The sequence below is a fragment of the Mus musculus genome, chromosome 5, assembly GCF_000001635.26.
Source record: "Mus musculus strain C57BL/6J chromosome 5, GRCm38.p6 C57BL/6J".
Classification (NCBI taxonomy): domain Eukaryota; kingdom Metazoa; phylum Chordata; class Mammalia; order Rodentia; family Muridae; genus Mus; species Mus musculus.
In genome coordinates, this window is record NC_000071.6 from 95,266,771 (window position 1) to 95,284,683 (window position 17,913).

General features: G+C 41.9%; 2 protein-coding genes across 2 annotated transcripts in view; one reads left to right on the forward strand and one right to left on the reverse strand.

Moving 5' to 3' along the window:
• Gm6468 (predicted gene 6468) overlaps window positions 1-16,525 on the forward strand; it is a 40,895-nt gene extending 24,370 nt beyond the window's left edge. The window contains exons 4-6 of the mRNA NM_001378727.1: window positions 13,664-13,978; window positions 14,444-15,034; window positions 15,858-16,525. Of these exons, the coding sequence (NP_001365656.1) occupies window positions 13,664-13,978; window positions 14,444-15,034; window positions 15,858-16,425 (1,474 nt within the window). The 3' untranslated portion in view covers window positions 16,426-16,525. The remainder of the gene's footprint in view (window positions 1-13,663; window positions 13,979-14,443; window positions 15,035-15,857) is intronic.
• Window positions 1,959-5,985, reverse strand: Pramel46 (PRAME like 46). The gene is made up of 4 exons (XM_001476548.5): window positions 5,925-5,985; window positions 4,532-4,845; window positions 3,488-4,078; window positions 1,959-2,591 (listed from the first exon to the last, which is right to left on the reverse strand). Exons 2-4 carry the CDS (start codon window positions 4,816-4,818, stop codon window positions 2,024-2,026), a joined length of 1,446 nt encoding a protein of 481 aa, XP_001476598.1. The 5' UTR covers window positions 4,819-4,845; window positions 5,925-5,985; the 3' UTR covers window positions 1,959-2,023.
• Window positions 16,526-17,913: the final 1,388 nt, after the last annotated feature.

Sequence of the window (17,913 nt, forward strand, 5' to 3'; positions counted from 1 at the left end):
TAGAGAGACTGATTCCCTGGATGAAGTCACTGTCTGGTCTCTCAGACACTGAGTGCTCTACTAACCTGGTTCCATGTGTCCACACCTTGACCAAATGGGCAAGCACCCATCTCATGTCTACAGGCTGTCTCTAAGATAGGCATGTGGCCCAAGATGACACCAAATATTTTTCTTTCCTCATATAAAGACATTTCAGGCATTGATTTTAAATGATGTTTACTGGTATGAGAAGATGAGGCAGGAGATTTGTAAATTTAACCCAACATGATCTGAAGAATCAATGACCCCAGAAAAATATTTCTGAGGGATTGCAAACCCTCTTAGGTAGACAAAATTATCAGCCAGGATAGGCTACAAAGTAAAACCCTCTGGAAGTAAAGCATCTTACAGAAATGAACAACTGGATGAGTTGATCAAAATCAACCTGAGATGTACCTCAGTGGTTCTATGCTTGCTTGGCATAGATGATGTCTTGGGGCTCCATCTCACATATTGTGAAAATAATTTGAAATTTTCAAACTTGATGGTTCAGCTCAGTGACTAATTACCACCATAGCTCAAGTCTAGTTACTGGTCTTTCTCTTTCCACCATGGGTAAACTAAGGATATCACGAATTGCTATAGGTAAAGTACTTGGAGGTATAGAATAACAATGAATCAAAAGTTTATTTCACATACTGAAAATATTTGGAATTACCTTGAAATTTTCATTCTCAATTTTTTTATTCATTTGTTTGGTGTGTGTATGTGCATGTTAATGTATTTGTGTATTGTAGATTCTTTAGAGAGAAACTCATCATATAGGACTGTTGAGCAATAATAAGGGTCCCAAACACTGTCTTAAAAAGGACTGACAGTCAAATAGACAGATATTGTTCTAGGACAAACTACTAGTATTCTTTCACACTTCTAAGGTGCAGGCTTCAAACCAGAGAACAGAACAAACTGGGCTACTGGTCCCCAATTAAGCTCAATGAAAACACCTGAAACTTCACACATTCTCTTCACACTATGGTAGAGGGGAATACCATTGGAGGCACACAAAATTCTGGGAACTGCTACTGACCAATATCATTTTAATCAATTACTTCATTTTTCTGAAACCTGTGTGAAATGGTGTGACTTTCTCTAAGATGTTCTCAATATTGTGTATATGCAGATTTATTGTACATATGGTGCTTGTAAATGCTAGGATCCAGAGATGTCTGAAGAAATGGGATTAACACCTGAAGCCTGAGTTCCAGCTGGAGGCATCTGATGATAGTTCTGAAATCAAATTCTTCCCTCTTCTAAAGCAACATGTACTATTAAAACATGGCTCATTGTCTTTTTGGGCTCATGAGCTTTTGTTTGTTGATTTGTTTGTTTTTCTGAAGAGCATGAAAGGAATTTTCTGTGAGCAAACTTCCAGCAGGTTCACAGGTTCCAAGCAACAAGGCCTGTGAAGTTGACAGGCAGACAGGGACACAGGGTGAGAGGAAGGAAGGAAAAAGGAGTGTGAGAGACACAGAGATTGGGTTCATAAATTTTTTTACCACCGGCCAACCTAGATATCCATATGTGAACCACCATAGCTGATAACTTTATCCACCTACCCCAGATATTGAATCATGACATGCTAGCATCCATGTGTTCATTTTGACTCTCTCCAGAGGATATATGCTCAAAATGCTTAAAGTTAGATATATTATTCTACTCAGACGTTCAGGAATAACATCTAAAAAAGCACCCATGTTCTATTTATTCAATTATATATTACAGTGAAGAACAAAAAGTTTACAAGTCCATGACAAAGGATCTAGTTAATCTGTCCCAGCAGAGTCCACTCAAAACATCCAAGTTGCCTTTGCCAGTCCACAAGTCTGCTCCCCATGTCAAGCTTAGCCTCCAAAATCCCAATTATTGTACATCCTTTCCTTTCCAAGTATCTGTACATTGCCTGAAGTCAGTCTCTGAGCACCCCAGATGAGAGATGTGTCTCAAGACTGTCATTTATTCACATGCAGAAGTTCTGAATCCATGTTCACCGCCAGCAAAAACAAAGTCTACCCCCCTGACCATAGACACAGGGCTCGCCACATTTGTGGCATATACGTGTAGCAAAAGAGAGGCTCTTGGGCTGCCTTATTGCCCTTAGTGTATCCATGAGTTCCTGACAAAGTTGGGCAAATCTTTCTACAGAGACATGTCCCAACTCATTATAACACTCCAGAGGGGCAGGGTACTGTTCCACATTCATCTTGTTCCAGTTGGCTGTTTGCTGTAAAAGGTCCTTCAGGATGGGCATGGAGAAGTCATTGTTGTACAAGTTGATCTTGGTGAGCTGAGAGCATCGTATGAAGGAAGGTAGGAGTGCATTGAGCTGAGAGTCCTTCAGCTTACATCCCTGCAAATTCAGAGTCTCAAGAGTTTTTGCCACTTTCTCTAAGAGACCTCTCAGAGGCATCACATCCAAAACCTGTAAGACCATGCCTTTCATCTCCAGATGTTTTAGCTGAAAGAGACTCTGACAGCAAGAGAAGGAATCCAAGTCTGACTGTGAAATTTGGTAGTGAGTGATGGAGAGGGACTCCAAGGGTGTCATCAAGCACCTAGGAATAAGTGAGACCAGATGGTTAATTCTGGCAAGTGGTGATGGAGAGCGTGGAATGCAGTTTACACAGTTGTAGAAGGGACCAGGTGACCCAAGGTCACCCACACTTAATCTGCTCGCTTCAGTCCCACACAGAAAACCAGTTTTGCCCATAAGACAGGTAGAGGAAGTTCTGTGACAAAAGAGTCCTGACAGGATCTAGGGACATTACATGTGGGCTCATTTAAAGCTGCATTTCATCCAAGTTTCTGAACAGTCACTCTTGCTATCCCTTACAGTTCCACACAATCCCTCATATCCCTTGTACTCCACAGTACTGGGGCTCAAAACCATGGGAAAGTAGGGGAAGATATTAGGCTGTTCCCACAGATCTTAGCACAGAGCTAACCTCCTCACTTTGATGGTCTCCCCCAGCTCCTAACTACAACCTTAACTCTCTGTTCCCTTCTGATCATTTTTGTTTGTTTGTTTGTTTGATTATTTTGTTCCTTTTCTCTAGATAGGATTTCTCTGTATAGCCGGGCTGTCCTGGAACTCACTCTGTAGACCATGCTGGCCTCTAACTCAGAAATCCACCTGCCTCTGCCTCCCAAGTCCTAAGATTAAAGGCATGTGCCACCACTGGCCAGCACTTCTGATCATTTTGTTGGCTGTGATTCCAAGAAGAATTACAGTCTCTTCTGATCAGATCTGTGCTACTCCTTACCTCCCTTCAGTCTTTTGCTTCAGGAGTAATTATTTGAGACTTTGAATCAATACACATAACGGCCATATTCTAAAAGGTCACTAAAATTTTTTCCAGGTGGCTGACTGTCAGGCATTGTACATGAATAATCCTTAAAACGGACAAAAAAAATTCTCTGCTAGGTAACCCAGATCTCCATCCTTGCTTACCTGAAGACCTGACTCATGTGGTCTGTGAGAAAGTGGACACCTTGCATGGAGAGATGCTGGAGACAATTGAATTTGGAGAAGATAGAAACGAACTCCTTGACACACTTATCTTCTCTGTCTCCTGTCCTATTGGCAATCTTGAAGACATTCTTATAGAGGGGTGCCAGGAGAAGTTTGCGAAGATTTCTCATCTGCCCTAAGCAGGGAGCAAAACGGGCCAGATTAAACACATTCCACTCAGTGTTCAGTTCGAATTCCTCGATGTGCTCTGGATGAAAGACATTCAAAATCTCTAAGACAAAGTCCACGGGCATAGCCCAGATCTTCATGTTTATACAGCACAAATGTAGGGAGTCCTTTCTCTGCTGGGCCCACTTCAAGAAGTATGCTTGTGTTTCATCACGGCGGGGCCTGAGGCACAGGTCTGCTACCACCTTCAGCTGCTTCCTCTGTGCATATCTGCGAAGGACCTTCACTACTGTAGGCTTCTCATTCAAGGACTCTGAAGAACAGCTACCATCCTCTGCACCAGCCCATATGTCCCAGAAGGCATGGTGCACATTCCTCAGGTCCAGAACCTGAAGTTTTCCCCTGTCGGGAGTGAAACATGTCAAATGTCAGCAGACGTGACTACCCACAGTCAGCTTTGACTACCTGACTCTAAACTCAAGTCTCCCCCACTTTGGTAAGGTATAATTTCTTTAAAGAGAGTGCAATGTGCACACAAGCATGCTACAGAATCTTTCCCTGAGCTGCATGTGTAGACCTGACCACTTTCCTTCCACTAAGGTACTCTTTATTTCTTCTAATCCCATTAATAGTGGTTGTGGGAAAACCAGGGATAGGCTCATTCTAGAGGCTACTTAGAATAAGCTGTAATCCACTGACAACTCTCAGTTACAACTGTCCTTAGTCCAAGAAGACAATAGCTTCAAGGTTCCTGCACCACTGTCTGATGATCCCATCAGAAGCCATTCTCCCTGAACCCACAATCTCTATTGTGTACCCAAATGATCCCTTAAAGACAACTTGATTATTACGCACCTGGGGTGAGATTCTCTTGTCAGTTGCATGTCTATTCCATCTAGCACAGCCTGCAAGGTCTCCAAGTTAGGTGACTTCATCAAAGCCCCCACAGGGAGACAGGGAAAAGTCCAGGCTGCCACGATTGCCTTCATGAGCTTCTTAAGTCTGCCAGCAAAGGCCTCCTTGAACAGAGCTGGGAAGAGCAGAAAAGGCACCTCCTCCAGACAGGACAAGGCCAAAGCCTCATCTCTCAGCAGAGCCTGCAATGCCAGATTCTGGAGAGTGGACGGAGTCTGAACAGTCATCCTCTTCGGTCTCCAGTCAGAAGGCTCCTTGGGAAGGATTCAGAAAACAATATACTTTCAAGACAAAGTTTGTAAAACTTCCTCACCATTACATCAACCACTAATCTTCAGAGTTACTACTCTGACAGTGACAGAGAAATCAATTTACCTCTTCAACCTAAACTGGTGGTGGAAAGACAGACTCCCACAACCGGGGTCTTTCTAAAAACCAAATGAGCACATAATTTTCAAATCAAAATACTTTTTGTGTTACCCTTTCTCAAAAACATTCTTAAAAAAATATTCTAGGGGCTGGTGAGATGGCTCAGTGGGTAAGAGCACCCGACTGCTATTCCGAAGGTCCAGAGTTCAAATCCCAGCAACCACATGGTAGCTCACAACTGTCCGTAACAAGATCTGACTCCCTCTTCTGGTGTGTCTGAAGACAGCTACAGTGTACTTACATAAAATAATAAAAAAAAATTCGAAAATCAAACAAAACCAACCGACTGACCAACCAACCAAACAAACAAACATAAATCCTTGTGATGCAGATCAATATTAATTCCCAGTAAGCAGAATGACTTCAGTACATTTCTACAATTTTTAGGGTTTTCTGGGTCTGGTAAGCAGATCATGTACACAGAAGAAAGCTATGTGGAAAAGATGAAACGCAAAGCCTAAGACAATACATATACATAACTCAAAAGTTTCACTCGAGCAATTGGGCATTGAAGAAAATCAAAGATACATGGTGTACAGGTCTACAGTGTGACCCAGAGCCTGTCTCTCACTCTCACACACATACACACACACAAATTCAGTGAAGAAGAAACCTGAAGGAACAGGTTAGTCAGAATGAACTGCTTTCCAGCTTCCCAGGAGCCACATGGCCAGTTCTAAGAGAGTTTGAACAAGATACAGAATACTTGTCTCAAAAAATTATATGAAACACACTAATGAACTATGCAAGCTATAGAAATATATCAGTGATGCTAAAGAAGTATGTCGGTGATGAGTCTAAAAATTCAATTGGAATGAAACCCAAGGTCTTCAACCTGTTCCTCTAAAGAACTCTAAACTTCTCTACATCAAACTGCATTACCCAAGGAAAAACCAGTACATACCAGTTGAGCACTGCAGATAGGTCTCCAAGTCCCAGCTGCACCAGGCAGTTATCAGGCTGCAGGTCTCTGAGTGTGTTCTCTGGATCAACTGGAGCCTTTATATACCTCTGTGCTAACCCCTCCCTATTTTAGCCACACCCTCCAACCAAAACTGGAATTGGATTTCCTGGTTTAATCTCCACCCTTCAAATTCCAGATCAAAGATCTAATCATTTCATCGGTTAAATCAGAAGGAATTGTATTCACATACTCTCCACTCTTCCTCATCCCCCCCCCCAAAGTTTCATGTATAAATATGAACATTCCACTTGTTAATTAACCATATAACATCAAGTTTTTTGATTTGTTCTTTCATTTACTTAAGGTTTACTTAGTTTTCAATTTGTTCCAGGGATCTTGTTATGCTCAGAAGCCAAGGGTGTTTTAGAAGTCTAATTCTAGAAATTCTTCTGCCTCAGAATCCTTCTTATTGCTAGGATTACTGTTATGAATAAACACATCTGGTTGGATTTCATTCATGGGACCAGAGTCATTTTTAGTTTTCATCAGCTAAGGGTTTAATCTGTTATTGATCAGAGACATACCATAATTCAAAGGTATTCTTTTTAGCTGGATTTGGGACAGAATACAGAGTCAGAGTTAGGAATAGGTACTGGAGCTGAAGGGCTGGAGTGGATGCTCTGTCAGTAAACTGCAGCAGCAGCCACGCAAAAGGTAGGGTAGGAGAAAGGATTGATTCCATTACTATAGTGGCCAGGGTGTTGTGTGTGTACTCAGTTGGTAGGGAGCTACCCAGCATTCAAGGATTCCTCTCTAAAACTCTCTGTGCAACAGACAAGATGGGGCATGCTGGTAAGCTCAAAATTGGAAGTGGGAGGTAGGAGGCTCATTTGAATGTCATCTTCAGCCAAACTGTAAGCTGAAGTATAGTCTGATCCCTAAAAGACCTGCTTTCTAAATGGACAAAGGCAAACATGAACAGGAAGGTGTGAGGGAGATGGTGCCCTTGGCTGCTCAGGCAACTTAGATTATGACAAGTAGGATCAGCCTAACAACATTCCTCAGGGATGTGGGTCTTGGGCTGGAGACTTGGCTTAGAAAGAAGGAACACCTGTCAACCTTCTATTCCTATCATCTACATGGTGGCTTGAAATGATCTGTGACTCCAGTTCCAGCAGTTGTGAAACTGCGTTCTGACCTTCTAGGGGAGCAGCCATGAGAGGGCTGCCCATTCATAGTTGTAGGCAAAGCACCCCTACACATAGAACAAATCTTACTAAAACAATACATTTATACTGAGAATGGGAGCATACACATTGATTCCCTCCCCTCAGGAGTCAAAGTTTGACTGATTCAGGGAGTTCAGAGCTACCCTTATCTTAATAACTAATCCCCAACCAGTGAAATCTAAGGAGTGAGGATCTTTCACAAAATTAAACCAGAGCTGGGCAGGGTGGCACAGGGCATAAATCCCAGCACTACAGTAAGAGGCAGGAGCATCTTTGATTTCGAGGCCAGACTGCTCCTCAGAGTGGCTTATGGGACATTTAGGGCTCTTAAACAAAGAGACCCTGTCTAAAAACAAAACAAATACACAAACAAGATGAAATTTCTCAGATGGTGCAGGTACAGACTTAAAACCCAGGATTAGGTAGATAGATGCAGGAGAAGCTCTGAGGTCAAGGTTACTCTAGTATACAACTTGAGTTCAGAAAGAACCAGAGAAGGGTAAACTGACCAACCCTGTCAAAAATCAATCAAACAAACAAACAGACAGAGAGACAAAAACCAAACAAAAAAGTACCCAAAACACAAAATAAAATTCTTAAATTAACCTCAAGGGAGCTTAAGAGCCAGTGAGATGGCTCAGAGGGGAACGGCACTTGCTGTCAAGCCTGAGTTCAGTAGTGGTACCCACAGCTGTACTGACAGAGACCACTTCAGTTTACAGTCCACCCACTCGACATGCACACTCCCTAGCTGATCCACCAATTCACAAATGAACTAAGACAGTCAGCATGTACAGAAGAGCAGGAGAGCTATCAAGGGTGGTGGTGCAAGTTTCAGTGAACTGATGAAGGATGACCCCCAAACTACATAATGTAATTCTGTGTCTCCCATTCAAATACCAACAATGGGAGCTGGGTGTTTGATTGGCAGCTCAGCCTCTTGTTCTGGCTTCATGAATTAAAATATCTGCAGTAAAACTCCTTGGGTCAAGAAAAAAAGGTTTTCTCCAAAATGCTAACGAGATCTCCTTGGAAAAGAAAGAAGAAATCCAAAGTAGAAAGAAAGATTTTCAGAGTAAAATGGGACCAAGAGAAAAGAGACTTTGAGCTGGATGGGGCTCATGACCAGGGAATTCCGGAGCCTAGGGGCATTGACCTTGCCGAGTTAATAGGCACTACAGTTTTTAATGAAAGAGCCAGAGGTAACACTGTCTAGAGATAAAGACAATGACCCGCCTTTTCATTGGATATTTTCTTTATTTACATTTTCAAATATTAGCCCCTTTCCTGGTTTCCCCTGTGAAAAACATCCTTCCCCTATGCCCTCCCCCTCCCCCTGCTTACCAATCCACCCACTCCTGCTTCCTGGCCCTGCCATTTCCCCACACTGGGGCATACAGATAAGTGGATATTAGTCCAGAAGACCAGAAGCTCAGAATAGCCAAGATAAAATTAACAAACCACATGGAACTCAAGAAGAAGGAAGACCAAAGTGTGGATCTTTTATCTATCTTAAAGGGGGTGGACAAAAGGGGGGAACATGGAAGGAGATACAGAGTCAAAGTGTGGAGTAGAGACTGAATAAACGACCATCTAGAGACTGGCTCACCTGGTGATCCATCTCATTTACAGTCACCAAACTCAGACACTGATGTGTACACACTTTTTCAGCATGCATAAACAATGTCACACCTCAGAGTTGGAATGGAGGCTTTGTATACATACCCAATGGTGGGCAAAAGCTTTCTTCAGGTCCAGGCTTTGTGCTCAATGGGAGACAATAGATCCCTGATCATATTATATTGCAATAAATTTTTTTTCTAGAGATTTTCTGAAATTGACCTGTGTTCCTCTGAGCAGCTTGTCCAGGCTGTCCTTGGGGAATTTCATGCACAGTAGAATCTGTTGTTTGGGTAGTATTGTTGCACCAAGGTTCAAGGAGCCCTGTCCTGGTGAGGTTGACCTTCTGTTCCATGCTCATCAGAGTAGAAGAATGGAAAGTCTCAAAGTTTTTCTTGATCTGGTGTGTTTCTTGTTTTTTTGTGGGGGTTTTGGGGGGTATTTTTTACATCTGTCTTTGTTTGAGGGTTTCCTCTGGACCTGACTGTGGCTGAGATCCTGTTACTAAGCACTATTCTCTGTTTGGCCATGAAACTTCTAACCCCCTTGCTATTCAGGTGCCCAGAATTTTTATTCTGGTAGCTTGGTGCTCTCTATCACCTATGCAGATATAGCAGATGCTTCAACAACCGTGCCTATAGTATTTAGCCATTCACATCTTCCTAGCACACACAATTCCTTTCTTTTTCACCTCTGAGCGACACCAGTAGGACCTGGGAAGGAACATTGTGAGGGTCACACCAACACCTGTTTGTTGCCCAAAGCTATGAGCAACCATTTTCTTCCTTGACTGACAATTGAATTTAACAGGCAAAATCCAGAGACTACAGACTCAAAATCCAAAGGAACTGATGATCTTGGCCTCTCCCATTGATTTTCCCCAGAAATGTGGCTGTCACAGGACAATGGTCACATCTAGCCTTGATCCTCAACCTTTGCATATCTTGAAAATCTCTACCAGATGTGCCTAGAGAGTAACCTCAGGGGTCATTCCAGAATCACTTCTTCCAGGGGGAGAGCATCAATGACACTGGTTCCTATGAAAGTACAGAATATAGATCAGTTTCCTTCCAGTCCAGTGTACACAACGAAAAGTCTTGCTAGCTACAAGTCTTGGAACAACTTCTCTTGAGGCACTTTCCTCAAGATTGGGTCTCATTCAAGGAGCCACTGGCCTTCTCCATGTTGTGGGTTCTCTCATGATCAAGAGTTCTATAGCTCCCAATTTTCAAGCTTCCAAAACTGTACTACCTCACTTATCAAGTCTGGATACTGAGATCCTTTCCTGTAATGAACCCCCATGCTATTCGTTATGGCTGCCTAGGTGAAATAGTCCTCATCTATAACCCTGTCTACACGCAAATTAAAGAAGATACTATCTCTGCCTCTTTGTGTAGTATGAGCCTTCAACCTGTCTAGTTCCTATCTCAGTGGTATTATCTGTAGACAATGTGCTAAGCTGGCACTCCTTCATGTTAATCAGATATGGGATAAAGAGATGGTTCAGGAGTTAGGAGCATGGGGGAAAAAAACACAGGAGCTGACACACAAAAGCTAGGATATGTACCTGAGGTATCTGTTAGAGAAGCCAGTGCTCTAACTACTCAGTCATATCTCCCTCCCCTTTTCTTTGCGTCTCCCTTACTGAAATATTTTTTTTCATACAACGTGTTATGATTATGGTTTCAACTCCCCCAACTCCTCTGAGGTCATTCCCACATTATTTTCCATCTCAATCCACACCCTTTGTATCTCTCCTGAGAAAAGAAACAGGCACTTAAAGAATCCAGAAACATGTGTGGCAGAACACAAGTGTACTGCCAGGACAGGGGAGGAAGAGGCAGGACCACCTCCAGCCTGGCCTAGCAAGTGAGTTACAGAACAGTTTAACATACAATGAGACCCTGCTTGAAAAACTAACAGAGAAATGAACAAATAAACAAAAAGAGCAACAGAAAATCAAAAGAAAAGAAAAACACACAACTTGGAACAGGACAATATAAATAAGCCAACAGAAAAAGAGAGCCAACCCATCAAAAATATAAAGTAGAATCATCAAAAACAACAGCAAAAAAAATCCCAAAGAAATACAGAATACATTCAAAGACACAGAAATCCCAGAAAAACAGAAAGAATTTATAATCTAAAAGCAGAACAATATAAATAAACAAAAGTGTATAACACAACTTTCTAACACTCAGATCTGCTAAATTGTCTTTGAGTTTGTTTTGTTTCCCTCCTACAACTGGTTAATTAGTCTTCTTTTAAGAGTAGGATTTGCATTCAACAGAAAATTTCCATTTAACTCCAGGCAGTGGTGGTGCACATCTTTAATACCAGCATTTGGGAGGCAGAGGCAGGCGGATTTCTGAGTTCAAGGCCAGCCTGGTCTACAAAGTGAATTCCAGGATAGCCTGGCCTACACAGAAAAACCCTGACTCAAAAAACCAAAAAAAAAAAAAAAAATTCCATTTAACAAGTTTAGTGTTTCATTTGCAAGACTTTACTTTATAGATTGGAGACAGCTTCTGGGTTCGGAATGGGAGCTTCTTTCAATACTGTCATGAGGTAGAATCTGTGCATGCCCTGTGCCCGCTGCTTCATGCTCTCTAAATTCATATGTGCATCAGTTCTGCTGTGTTTTAGAAGGCCTTAAGGTATCTTCAGTAGAACGATGGCTACTATGAACATAGTCAAGCAAGTATCTTTGTGGCATTGTGGGTCCTCTTTGGCTTTCTGTCTGTGAGTGGTAAAGCTGGGTCTACAAGGTAGATTGAATCTCAATTATTTGAGAAACTGCCAGATTGATCTTACAAGTGGTTGTGCAAGTTTGCACTCTCTTCAACAATAGAGATGTGTTCCCCTTGTTCCATAACCTCCCCACATGAGCTGTGAAATGAGGTTGAGAGCTCTGATTCAATCACTGAAAAGGTTGCATGTTACAAATATGATTAAAAGGGTGGAGTTTAATCATTTACTCCAATTCCAGTTTGGGATTGGTGGGTGTGGCTACAAAAGGGAGTGGTGAGCAGAGAGGTATATAAAGGCTTCACTGGAGCCAGAGAACACATTCAGAGAACTGCAGCCTGAATAACCGTCTTGTTTGACCAGCACTCAGAGACCTGTCTACAGTGTTCAGAACTAGTAGGTAATGATATTCCCCTGGGTCATGCGGTTTGATGTAGAGACATTTAGACTCCAAGTTAGGACAAAACATGTTAATTTTTTCTTCTTAGAGGAATACATTGAACACCTGGGATTTAATTTCAAATGAAATTTTAGCTTCATCACAAACGTATATGTTAACCAGGTGATTTCATTATTATGGTTGATTTTCTATTTTGTTTAAGTTGTCCTACAAATGGCCATGTGGCATTGGGTAGGGTGAAAAGCAATAACCTTTTGACTCATAAGACTCCTCAGTATTAACATTACTAGTGTGTTCCCTCACATTTCCATTCACTCAAATGTTTGTGCTTGTTTTTGTGAGTCACTGGCTCACCTGGAGACCAGGGGACCATGTGTCTTTGAACACCTTTAACTCACAATAGCTTGAGTTACACTTGGAGTGTCTTAATGTCTCACTCAATGTCTTACATTAGGCTTTGCTTTATATCGCTTTCACACAGCTTTGATTTTTTTGATATGGTCTGTATTTGGGACCTAGAAAACCCTGAAAATTATAGAAACCCATTGTCATCATCATGCTTAGTGGATCAATATTGATCCAAGACACAGGGTGTTGTGTGTGTGTGTGTGTGTGTGTGTGTGTGTGTGTGTGTGTGTGTGTGTGTGTGTGTGTTTACTGCTTCCATGATTGTTGTGTGTTGCATTTTTGTTTTGGGATTTTTTTTTCATTTTTCTTTTTCCTTTTTTTTTGTTGATTATTTAATTACATTTGAATTGTTGTTCTTTTTCCCAGTCTTTTCTTTGGCAGCCCCTGACCATCATCTATCCACTTTGACTCTAAGACAATACTCCCTTACACACACACCCAGTCCCCAACAAGCCTCCACAGGACCAAGCATCTCCCTTCCCATGGATATCAGATAATTCAATCATCAGCTACATATTTATCCAGAGCCGTGGATGCACCCGTGTACAAACTTTGGGTGGTGGTTTCATCCGTCAGAGCTCTGAGGGGTCAAGTTAGTGGATATTGATGTTATTCCTATGGGGTTTTAATCTCTTTCACCTCTTCTGTTCTTCCCTAAGCCTTCCATTGTGTTCCCCTGGCTCAGTCCAATGGTTGCCTATAAGTGTCTGCAATTGTCTTACATGCTGGCACAGCCTCTCAGAGAACAGCTATACCAGGCTCTTATCTGTAAGCACATCTTGGCACCAACTATAGTGTCGGGGATTAGTGTCTGCTGATGGGATGGATCCCAGGGTAGGCAGTCTCTGGATGGTCTTTCCTTCAATCTCTGATTCATTTTTTGTCCAAGTTTTTCTTCAGATGGGAACAATTCTAAGTTAAAAATTTTGAGATGGGTGACTGGGCCCTTCCCTCACGTGGGGAACATGCCTATCCACTGAGGCTGGTCTCTTAAGGTTCTATCTCTCTTGTGCTGCACATGTTGTCTTGGGCCATCCACATTAAGTCCTGTGAGTCTTGTCAATTCAATATTACTTTCATTCTTTCTTTTTTTAAAGAGTGTGTCACATACAAAATTTATGATCCAAAACTTATATACCCATTTGGGTGATAGAGAGGCTGCCATGATGACAGTGTGGGCGACTGTCTTTCTATGATGTCTTAGGATGAAGAGATAAATTGATGTCTCTACCATTGCATGAGCAGTAACTCAGAAGCTTAGTGGTTGATGTGATGGTGAGGAAGTTTTATAAATATTCTCTTAAACGTATATGCATTTCTGACTCCTTCCCCAGGATCCTTCTGATTGGAGACCTTAAGAAGATGAATGTTCATACCCCACCCACACTCCAGAAGCTGGCAATTCAGACTCTGGTGAGAGAGGAGGCTCTAGGCATGTCTGATCTGGAGGAGATGGCCCATGGACTCTTCCCAGCACTTTTCAAGGAGGCCATTGATGGCAGACATATCAAGCTCATAAAGGCATTGGTTATAGCCTGGCCTTTCCACTGTCTCCCTGTGGGTGCATTGATGAGGACTACTGACGTGGAAACATTGCAGGCTGTGCTAGATGGAGTAGACATTCGTCGAACCATAGGGTTTCACCCCAGGTAAGCAATTTCCAAGTCCTGTAGAAGGGAGCAGAAGGAGTACACATTAGACATTGTCAGGGAGATTAGATCTGTCATAAATGGATCAGATGCTTCTGATGGCATCATCAGGCAGGGATACAGGGTTCTTGACAGCTACTGTTTACTTGTACTGAGCACAGTTCGATATGGATTAGCCTTGAATATGGACTAGAGTAAATGTGGCCTCACAGTGGAATGAGCCTATCCCTGACATTCCCACAAGAACTAATAATATAAGTAAGGAGAAGTAAAGTGTACCTTATTGAAAGAAAAGTATTCATGTGTACAGAAGCACAGGAAAGCTTCAGTAGCAAGCCTGAGTCCAACTTGGATATCAGGTCCTGAAAAAAAAATGTACACTTTAGCACAGAACAGAGACGAGTTTAGATATATGTAGTAAAAGCTAATTCAGGGTCTGTCATCATTCTTATGTTTCACCTGCAGGAGGAAAAAACTACAGTTTCTCGACCTGAGGAATGTGCACCATAGCTTCTGGAACATATGGACTGATTCAGAAGACAGTGACTATTCAGCAGAGATCTTGGATGAAAAGAAAGCCCTGCAGGTCCGTCCCAGATATGCACTGAGGCAGCGTCTGAAGGTCACGGTTGACCTGTGCATCAGGTCCTGCCTTGATGAAGCACAAATATGGTTCTTGAAGTGGGCCCAGGAGAGAAAGGGCTCCCTATATTTCTGCTGTACAAAGATGAAAATCTGGACTCTGCCAGTAAAAGCTCTCAGACATATCTTCCACGTTTTTGATCCAGAGCACATCATGGAGTTAGAACTAAATACTGAATGGACTCTGTTAGAGTTGACACGTTTTGCCCCCTATTTTGGGCAGATGAGAAATCTTCGCAAAGTCTTCCTGTCACCCCTCCACAAAATCGACTTCCATTTACCCAATAGAACAAGAGTCACCGAAGTCAAGTGTATCAACAAGTTTGCTTCTCAGTTCTCCAAATTCAACTGTCTGCAGCATCTTTTCATGTTCTGTGTCCATTTTCTCAGATCCCAGATGAATCAGGTCCTAGGGTAAGCCATGATGGAGAGCTGGTTCAGCTATCAGAGCAAATCTGTCTCTCTTTTCTTAAGGGTTATGGGGACATGATGCCAACCAGTCACTAGGAACAAATATTTAGAGACTCCAAAGACTGGAAGTTATGTCTTGTTTCCATGAATACTCAGTTATACAAGGGAAATTTTACAAGGTAAATCAGTGTCTCAAATGAGCACTCATGAAGTAGGAAAGTGATTTGAGGTAAAGAGTAGGTCAGATCTAGAAAGGATCAGTTGTATTTCTTCCTAGAATCATGGCCGCCCAATCAAATGGAAACTGAAGAGGAATGGAAGTGTGTAGTGAGAAGTCAGGGGACTCACAAGTACAGGGTAAACAGGAGCTATATGCTCAGATCTGTTAGAATAGCCTTCTATCATCACCCAGTTCCCATGGGTTAAATATTTTGAACACAGTAGTGCTGAATACATGGGGCAGGATGTAGAGCTTGGGCTGTAAATGAGAGCAACATGACTGCAGAGGGAATGATAGAATGCAGATTCAGTGAACACACAGCAAATATTGAGATCCTGTCAGAATTCTATTGGGATGGAATTTCTTCTGTGTGCTATCTGGGATTAGGGGATGAACTGGTTCTCAGGTTTAGAGTGAGGCCAGGAGATAAATTATGAGGTTGACATGACTGAGAATTTTCCAACAGGAAGCATCATAGATGATATCCTTAATGACTTAGTAAAACTAATCTTGGGGCACCTGATTCCTTCTACCACTCTGAATATCCCTGCCAAACCTCTCCAATGCCATTTGCCAGAATTAACCATCTGTCTCCTTTACCTCTAGGTGCTTGATGACACCCTTGAAGACCCTCTCCATTACTTACTCCCTGGTTTCACAGAGAGATTTGGATTCCTTTGCCTGCTGTCAGAGCCTCTTTCAGCTAAAACATCTGGAATTGAGAGGTGTGGTCTTACTGGATTTGGATCTTATGCCTCTGAGGGGTCTCCTCATGAAAGTGGCAGGCATTCTTGAGACTCTGGATTTGCAGGGGTGTAGGATGAAGGACTCCCAGCTCAGTGTCCTCCTACCTGCATTCAAACAATGCTCTCAGATCTCCAATATCAACTTCTACAACAATGAATTCTCCATGCCCTTCCTGAAGGACCTTTTGCAGCACACAGCCAACTGGAGCAAGATGAATGTGGAACAATACCCTGCCCCTCTGGAGTGCTATGATGAATTTGCTCAAGTCTCTGTAGAAAGATTTGCCCAAGTTTGTCAGGATCTCATGGATACACTGAGAGCAATAAGGCAGCCCAAGAACAGCTCCTTTGCTACAGATATCTGCCACACATGTGGGGAGCGCTGGGTCTTTGACCAGGTGGCCAACCTTTGTCATTGCTGGCAGTAAAATGGGAACATTCTGGATTGGAATAAAAATAAGGTTTGGAACTCATATCTTACCAAAAAAAATTGTATTTTCCATCTTCATTTGTAATAAAAAGAACAGAAAAAAAATCTCACTCAGCCTAGTCATTATACCCCTTTTCTGTAAACTATCAATAAAATAATTTGTTACTCTGTATTTATTGAAAACTTAGAACATGATTACTTTGTTTAAACATCATTGTTATTGTCTGAATTGAATAAAGCATCTAAATTAAAAGACTACAACAATCACCCTCTGGAAAGAAGTAAAAACGTACACATTGAGGCCAGGCATGTCACAATTCACAATCTTGGGAAAGTGGATAAAGTTATCAGCTATGGTGGGAAATATATGAACTTCTAGGCTGGCCTAAAGTACAGAGGAAGAAAAAAAATAAAGAACATAACTCTCTCAGACTCGTTCTTTCTGTCTTCCCTCACACCCTTTCTCCCTGTCTGAATGTCCAATTCCCTGACCTTGTTCCTTAAGACCAGTGAACTCACCTGATATTTTCCCACAATTAACATGCTTTCATATTCTTAAAACAAACAACATGTAGATTTAGAGAGACTCTTCACCGGTGAAGAGCACATGCTGCTTTTGCAGAAAACGAAAGTTCTGTTTCAGAGCTAATAACCAGGTGGCTGTCAAATGGAACTCAAGCTTCAGGTGCTAGGACCCTCCTTTCTGTCCTCTGTGGATCCCACCTTTCACATGCACAAATCCACATAATACACATGTAGCTATTCCACCAGCTGAAGAAGTCTTTAAATAAAAAAAGGACTCAATTTCACAAGGGAATAAAAAATGGCCCAATTAATTAAAATGGTGATGTTGTTCATTAGCACTTGTGTCTCTGTGAAGGGAGCATGTGGAGTTTTAGGCATATCCTTTGAGCTCCATTGGTGAGCAATATTGTAAGATGCTCTGAGCTCCAGAGTTTGAACTCTTTCACCATGGGTGAGTGAGAAGAAATTAGTAGCTTGTCACTCTGCAATATTTATTTCTGTATGGATTTAATGTATATTCCTCTTTTATTTGCATGTATCCTTGCATGATAGAAAAAGGCATCAGAACGTTGTATAGATGGTTGTCAGCTACCAGGTGCTTGTCTAGAGCTGAACTCCAGTTGTCTGAAAGACCAACCAGGACTCGTAGTTTTTGATCCATACAGGCCCATGTTTGAGAATGGTAAACACACTCACTGATAGAGAATCAAAAGGAATCAGGAATTTATTTTGCACAAAAGCTTAGACTTTGGCATTATCTTTAATTCATTACAATTCAAACATTTTGTGTACATGTGTGTGTTGCTGGTTTGCTTGATTGTTTCCTTTTTTTAGATAGTCACTATTTAGATCAGCCAATGATAAAGCAATATCCTGAGTCATTCTAAGAATGGTCAGGATGAGCTTCATTTCATAGAATGTTTACCTAGCCATTCACAGGATCTGTGAACCACATTAAAAG

Bases quoted from the DNA above. Each gene is read 5' to 3' on its own strand.
- Pramel46 (XM_001476548.5), bottom strand. From the start codon at position 4,818: ATGACTGTTCAGACTCCGTCCACTCTCCAGAATCTGGCATTGCAGGCT. The intron at 4,079-4,531 runs GTGCGTAATAAT...CACTCCCGACAG, and splicing joins ACAAGAGAATCTCACCCCAG to GGGAAAACTTCAGGTTCTGG. The intron at 2,592-3,487 runs GTAAGCAAGGAT...ACTTATTCCTAG, and splicing joins CACATGAGTCAGGTCTTCAG to GTGCTTGATGACACCCTTGG.